We start from the raw sequence: 8,214 nt of genomic DNA, 5'->3' as shown, positions 1-8,214 counted from the left end.
TTTTGCTATTGGTCTAAAGCTATAGGTCCAATGCAGGGTACACCTGGGACATTTCTTCTTTTACTCATGCAAGACAACATGCAGTCTTTTTCTGATAATGGGCTCACTAAGCCAGCAAGAAAAGTGGCTGGCTCAAAAATTGTGAAGTTGTGAGTGTCTCAAGGCCTCTGTCATTTTTACAATGATCTTGACAGGAAGATAAAGGGATTCCAAATATTATTTATTAAACTGAGAAAGTTACCTGGAAAGAATGAACAAATAATTATAGAAAACCAAACTGAAATCTTTGAGTTTGGGAGTTGAAAAATGGAGAGTAATGAGAGGTTGCACTAGGTGACTAGTATTATTTATGCTTAAATGTTCTCACCAGAATTGCAATGTGTTTTCCTGGTTGGAAAAAAACAACGAATAAGCATGGTTACATAATGCATATTGATCATTCAAAAGCACATTGCAAACTAAAAGGCAAAACAACTTAGTCAAGACTCTTAAAACACAGGCGGGGAATTATGCCAGTAAAGGAAGCTGCTTTGTAGGAAACATAGGGATATATTAGCTTTTGAATGAAAAGGTTAACCACTGAAGCACTTTTTAGAAGGGGTGGAAAGACAGCAGATCTTGGAAAAAGTAGATAATTCTTTATGGTTGAGGACAGGCTTCCACGAGAGTCTACATAGGATATTTTCAAGAATTACATAATTAGAAAGAGTGAAATTTTACAAAAGACAGTATTAACATTGTTTTTAAGAAGCCATTATATTTTTCTCATGATTCTAACTTTGCACAGCTTTTTACATATAAATTTCATCTCAGGACAAATTGGAGGAAGATATATTCTCCTCTCTTTCTGCTCTTCTTTCCTGATAAGAAAAAATGCCAACGGTTTTTAAAGTATTTTATCAAAATTATAATTTCATCTGTCTTGCCTTGATATTATGAGTTCCATGACAGCAGATCACTTTTTCATTCATTTTTGCATAATCAGTGTTTAAGTCAAAATATTTATTGAATAAATCAAGAAATTGATAAAAATATATTAACAGACTTGTTTAAAATTACAGAATTCATATAAGCTATTTTTAGAAGCTAATTTGATTTCAGGCCAACATGATTTTGCCAGAATTATCTTTCTGATTAATTCAACTCTAACAGTCAACCTTTAAGTTAAGAAAGAATAAAACTGTTTGAAGATGACAAAATTTGTCTAGCCCTTATTTAAATTTATAGGTAATCCATCAAAATTAAGGTGTCATTTATTCTAAGGTGTCAAAGTGTGTGTATTGTAAATAGGTATTAAAATGACATATTTTTCAATGTAGAGAAGTAACAGGTATTATTAAAATATTTAGAAGAAAGACATTAAGAATGAAAGTATAAGAAAGGAAAGTTTAAAACTTGTAGTCTCATAAGTCTTAGGTTAACTAACTTTAACAGTTAAACATCTTTATATTTTTCTCTAAATTTCTCACTTTAAAAATGAATTCATTCTATGTATATAGTGTTTTGCTTATTAAAATGCAACCAGCTAGCACATTAATCCTTAGCAGTGCTCAAAAGTACTGGGAGAGAATTGAGGGACTGTTTGAGGTAAGGGAGAAAAATGGAAATTATCTGGGAGTGGAAATGAAAACAAAACAAAAAAAGAACACGTGTAATTGAGGAAAGATGAGAGTGAGTATCAAGAACAAATTCACCTGTTTCATCATTTTGCTTCAGGTACACATTCTATGAATAATCTACAGAAATGAAAATGAAGTTCTTCTACCTGTGGCAACATGGAAGAATCTTATAAATATGATATTGAATGAAAGAAGCCAGTTACCAAAAAAAAAAAAAAAGTACAATTCCATGTCTATAGAGATTTTTAAAAAGACAAAGGTAATTTACGGCATTAGAAGTCAGGAAAGTGGTTAGGGAGGGTGTTATAACTGGGAGAGGGGACAAGGGAGCTTTTTTTAATGCTGATAGTATCCTATTTCTTGATCTAGTTCATAGGATGACAAACATTTTCTGTAAAAAGCCAGATAGTAAATATTTCAGGCTTTGCAGGAGAAATAATCTGTCTCAACTACTCAGTTCTGTTCTAGTGCAAAGGCAACTATAGATAATATGTAAATAAATAGGTATTGCTGTGTAAAAAAAAAAAAAAAAGAACTCATTCTATGCATATAGTGTTTTTCTTACTTTAAAATACCTAATAATTGTTTATCATAAAATGTTTGTTACTTTTTTTTTCCCACAATTCATTTACTGAATTGGAGAGGTGATTTAACAACAGATTACGAGATAAACCTGGGAGAGAAGAGTTCTCGCTTTCTCTCCCAGGAGACAGTTGTGTCATGGGTGCTTGTAAATTTTCCAAAATAGCCATCTGCGGTTGGGCAAGCTGGGTCTGAAGCTGGAGACTGGCATACATACATTCTAGGAGTTCTAGGTATTCCTTGGCTTGTGGTCAATTCCCGAGGGCAGCTTTGTTGTTGGGATTTTCAGGAAAGTAGCTAGTGGGGATCTTGCTTGAAGATTAATAACGCTGCGGGAAGGTTTGTCTTGACAAAGAGGCACAGCATTACCTCCCTCTTTGGCTCTTCTATTAGTAGGATGACTAGAATGCTGCTCCATCTGAACACCAACATGTGTGGTGCCTGCAGTGTTAATTGAAAGCCTCAATCCCAGCAACCACCCTTGTAGTTGATACACATGCGCAGTCATTTTTTGCTTTTTTAAAAGAACATAGCACAAAAGATAAAACATAGGCACAAAATCAGCTAAACAGTGGTAACACTATTGCTCTATAGTATAATACTATAGTATTACATAGTATTATATAATATTATAGCATTATATTATATTATACTATTATATATAAATATATGTAGTAAAAGCACATATATATATATATATATATATATATATATATATATATATATATATATATATATTCTTTAACCTACCTTTCTAGAAACATTCAAAATGGATTTATTGAGGTAAGACTGACAGGGAATAAGATGCGCATGTTTAAAATGTAACTTGGGGGGCTTCCCTGGTGGCACAGTGGTTGAGAGTCCACCTGCCGATGCAGGGGACTCGGGCTCGTGCCCCAGTCCGGGAAGATCCCACATGCTGCGGAGCGGCTCGGCCAGTGAGCCATGGCTGCTGAGCCTGCGCATCCGGAGCCTGTGCTCCGCAACGGGAGAGGCCACAGCAGTGAGAGGGTCGCGTATCGCAAAAAAAAAAAAAAAAAAAAAAAGTAAATTGGTAAGTTTTGAAATGTGGGTATACCTGCGAAACCATTACCACAGTAAAAATAGTGGACATCTCAAACATCAACAAAAGTTCCCTCAAGCCTTTGTAACCACTCCTTCCCACCTTGCCCTAGTAATATTCAGTTTACTGTTTCAAAAATGGAATCACTTCTTTTTTTTTTTTGGCTTGGTTTTGGCTTGGCATGGCTTGGTTTTTCACAGAAGAGTTAAGATAAAACATACTAAACCATTTTCACATGTCCATTTAGAAGAGAAATTTAGAATACAGTACCATAGTAAACAATAACTTCTTCCCTAGCATGTGTACACACACACATACTCACACAGACACACGTTTATTACATATTTTACTGATATAAAGAATGAATAGCTCACAATTTACAAATAACATACTTCATGCTAAATTTCATATAACCAAATGATTCTTACAGAATATTTTCATTTAACTGGCAAATGACAAATGAGTATACTTCTGACATGAACCTTTCTGATATTTTCATTTATGTTAATAGGCAAAACAGAAGTAAAAGAGAAGTAAGACATTTCAGAACTTCACTCATTCATCAACAATGTAAGCATTTATTTGTTTAATCAGGTAGTAGCTTTCAAATGTTGGAAGAGCATTTCATCATTTTCTTCTACTATGTGCAAGTAATGGCTACAGATATGACACATTTTAAGTTTATTCTGTATTAATATTTTCTCCATCACTCTCAAGTTTAGATAATCAACAAAGCACTAAATCAAGCCCTGCGTATTTGGTAATTTCTGTGGTGTGAGTCCTTCAAGCTACCAACATGATATCACAGAGCATGGAGTTGAAAAGGGATGTACATACAGTGCATTACATACTATCTGTACCATACACTTGCAATAAATGGAACAACTTCGAGATCATTGACAAGAGTAAAAGTTGGTAAGGCAATGATTTTAGTATAATTTACTAAATCATAAGTTCTTATATATTAATTTTTAACAATGACTGTGTTTAGTAACTGGATCACAAAAGTCCTGAAATTTTAACAGGTTTTAACAGCTCCAGTGCACAGTTGCCCATAGAGTGTTGCACTCCTAAACATGGAAATTATGACCAATGGCCATTGAGTATGGTGAGAGTTAGCTAATTCTAACAGAAACTTTTGCTCTTTAATAGTTAATTATCTGTTTTTGGTCAATCTTTGCTAAAGTTAACTAGTTTTCACCAGACTATAAAGTTCTATATCGTTTGATCTAAAAGATTCAATGTTTTCCCATCATCCATTTACATTAAAATACACTGATTTGAAGGTAAAATACAATTTCTCATTCGGTTGGCTTCTTGATAAAGAAATTAGAGTAGTACATGGACTGACAGTTGCATGCAGGCTTTGTTTTTTGAAGGGCCAAGAAAACAATTTTGGTAACCAGAGCTACTGTTATCCCCATCACTTCTCTTCCTCCTCATCTTCCTCTTGCTTTTTTTTTTTTTTTCTTTTTTCTCCTCCAGATAGAAACCCTCATAAAATGGGATATCCTTAAAATATAGTCTGGTCTTTTATTGATATAATTTATTTCCTTTGTTTATATTCTTTCTGAGTCTGTATAAAGAATATAGTCTTTGCCTAAAAAATTCACTTAAGTATGCATTTGTTCCAGTCCAGCCTGTTTTTCTTTTAAGTGTTTCCCAACTGCCTTTTCCTTAAGCTACTTTCTTTATCTGTTGGCTGCTTGTAGCCATGACAACAACCTGTGCTTAGCCACTGTGAGTCTTTCTCCATCCAGGAGCTTTGGAAAGCCTGGCAAAATGCCAGAGATATGTGTTGATTCAGATCTTTGAGAGGGTCCATTTAGTTGTCCAGTCTTTGATCCAAATTGAGAGTTCTTTGGTCTGTTTGCTTCACCTCAGGCAAACTATCTTTCATTTACTTGTTTCAAATTCTTGACTTGACTGTTAAGTGTCACTTCAAGTAACTCTTAAAATCAAAAGATTCTCTTCAAATATGTCTTTATTTTATGTTCTTTCCAATTTCCTGGAAGTTGATTATGTTGGCATATAGAAGATGCAGTTTACTCTAGAATTTCTGGCGTGCCTTTGAAGTTTTGAAATTGTGTTACAAAGGATGCTAATGTGATTGTTTTTTTATGGGTAATGGAAGGCAAATGGCAGTTGGTGGAGAAGAGAAAAAGGAGTGTGGGAGGGGAGTACCAATTTGGAACAGGTGTTGATCATTTTTGCCTAGATTAAGTAGTACAACTATAAACAAACCTTCTTCTAAAATAAAGTCTCAAAGTTAAACAGGCTAAAAGAAAGGCTTTCCATGAGAGCTTCCCCAATCCCCTTCCTAAAACAGAAATGTTCACTGTAAAACAGAAGTTGCAAATTCGTTAAGAGTGGTTGGTTGGAAATAAGAGTGGAAAGAGAAAACTGCATTGCAGTGATTGGCTTGCTTTGAAATAAATTGCTATTTTCAGATTCAATTTGTATCAATAGGCAAACTCTGTACACCTGCAGACCCTGTCAGTATCAGGGCACTGAAGCAGCTGATTTTAAATAATCCATTTCCCTTTCAACAATAATTGCACCCCCTTTCCTGAAGCCTCAACCTAGGAGAGGAGCCTTTGATGTCTGATTGACAAGCAATACTCTTTTCTATCACTAATGGAAAGAACACCACGGTTTGTAAATTTAAAGAATATCTCAGAAAAGTCGGCCTCCTTGTTTTTAAAAGAGCTGAGGGTGTTGAATTGTTGGAAAGATTCATCTTTATTAAATGTGACTTAACACTGGAAGAGTAAGATACTGTTTCCTGCAAGAAAGTAAAGAAACCACATTTTGGTTATTTACAATGCTCAGTGTAGCAGGTTGAGTTAAACAGGTGTTCACAGAAGCCATGCATATTTCCTGGCTGAGGAGAAAGTTAGCAAAGTTATTTTACATGCTTTTCACCATGGAGGGGGAGGGCTTGGGGTGGAATACCCTAGTCTTCCTAGGCTCTGACTCAGGTCCCTAACTAGAGACCTCCTTGTCCATCCTAGCACTTGGAGGCTGGAGCATTTTCATGAAATGAAGAAATCTTCCATTTTGAGACCATAATAGATACAAATTAATTAATTCATAAATAATTTTTCTAACCTTCCAATTGGTGAATACTAACAAAAATCAAGGGATATATCTCATACACGTATATTGAAAGAAAGAGAAAAAAATTTACCTTTGAAAATGGCATCATAATTAGTGTAAAAAGTGCCACCTCCACATCCTTTAGTACATTCATCGTAGCATGTAAAATTTTTAAACCCAGTGATATAAAAGGAGAAAATATGTGATTTATTTCAATGACACTTTTCTAGTATCAAAAACTTTTATGGGTACTTGAATAAAATAAAGCTATACTACTTGTCACTAAGTATGCACTCAAGTATTTAATGATTCCTTTTTTCCTGTTACATTCATTTATTAAATATTTATTGAGTGTCTGGTACTCAGGCACTGTGCTAGGTGAGAGAAATAAAACTCTGAGTGGTTCCTGCAGAAATCCACTTAATCTTCTAAAGAGGGCTTATAGGTAGAGCAAAATATTCTTCCTTGTATGTTAGTCGTTGTGCAGTATAGCAATATAACTTAAGCAGTTGTCACTTAGCATCTTGAGTTTGAAGCTTGACTAGGTCTGCACTGGGTAACATAAGAATGAATTGCACATTGAATGACAAGAAATGGAAAGGGAGACAAACTTTGATAAAGGAATAGGTTTCTTTTATTTCATGTAGGCAAAGGGGAAAAAAAGATAATAGAAATGCCAAATTATAATGTGCAGATATTTATATAATGAAGACATTCACACTTAATTGTATACTTTGTTTGAATTCCCTAGTTTTACCTCAGTTTTCTTCTATTTATTTTCACTGGTGTTTTTTTTTTTTTGGTGGGGGGTGGTACGCCGGCCTCTCACTGTTGTGGCCTTTCCCGTTGCGGAGCACAGGCTCCGGACGCGCAGGCTCAGCGGCCATGGCTCGCGGGCCCAGCCTCTCCGCGGCATGTGGGATCTTCCCGGACCGGAGCACGAACCCGTGTCCCCTGCATCGGCAGGCGGACTCTCAGCCACTGCGCCACCAGGGGAGCCCCTTTAACTGGTGTTTTAACTGAAGATAGAAATCTCACATATTCATATTTTGTGGGCTCAAAGCATTTCATACACCAAATAAAAATTTTCCAAACTCCCATATGATTCAGGTTAGCAGACGACAGATACACAATCCATTTAAAACCAAACACATTGTTACTGGAGTTATTATGATGATTCTATTCCCATTACTCTGTATATGATATATTATAACAAGCTGGATTGATTTATTTGACCTCTTGTCAGATATTTGTTTATTGACTGAAATCTACATGGCATTTTTCCCTGTGGGGATTTGGCTAGTATATAAAAGCAACAGGCCAAATACATATTTTACTGTTTTTATTTTTCCAGCTGCTTTCTTGATGGATAGTGTGTTCCCAATTTTTGTCTTTGGTTTGCAATCAGTTTGGGAAGAAAGGAATATCTGCATTTCAGCTCCCAGTGTGGGGATACTTTTTCAGGGGTTCAAGCCTCCTGATCCATATTTTGCCTCCTTAGTAATCCAGACAGATATAGGTATTGCTTAGGTTGCTATGGATTCAACAAAGCTTTACTTGAGCAGTGAATCCAAAAATAATTTTGTCTGTCAATGTACTTCACTCCTATTTAACTGCAGCTTGTGTGGCTGGTGGGGAGAAGGCAGGTGGCTGGATGCATTGACATTAGTCACACATGACATAACATAGTCAAACTAGGATAAGTGAGTATCACACAACAAAATAAAAGCTTTGTTGTTGTTTTTTTCTGTATTTTTTTTTACAGATGGATTCTGCCTATGAGCAGTACTTGATTTTTAGAAAAAAGAAACATACGCTACACACAGAGACTAAAAACATAACTTTGTACAT

At 35.3% G+C, this 8,214-nt stretch overlaps 1 protein-coding gene across 1 annotated transcript; it reads right to left on the bottom strand.

Moving 5' to 3' along the window:
- Nucleotides 1–2,243: 2,243 nt before the first annotated feature.
- Nucleotides 2,244–2,637, bottom strand: LOC309792662 (TSSK6-activating co-chaperone protein-like; the record flags this gene model as incomplete). Its single annotated transcript, XM_082602390.1, is given in 3 exon segments — nucleotides 2,244–2,260; nucleotides 2,263–2,442; nucleotides 2,445–2,637. Coding segments are annotated over 3 exon segments (372 nt in total). The 5' UTR covers nucleotides 2,620–2,637.
- Between the last annotated feature and the right edge of the window lie 5,577 nt (nucleotides 2,638–8,214).

The sequence above is a fragment of the Mesoplodon mirus genome (assembly GCF_964341445.2).
Source record: "Mesoplodon mirus genome assembly, chromosome: 17".
Taxonomy (NCBI): Eukaryota; Metazoa; Chordata; class Mammalia; order Artiodactyla; family Ziphiidae; genus Mesoplodon; species Mesoplodon mirus.
The sequence above is the reverse complement of the archived record's forward strand: the minus strand, read 5'-3'. Positions and strand labels throughout refer to the sequence as shown.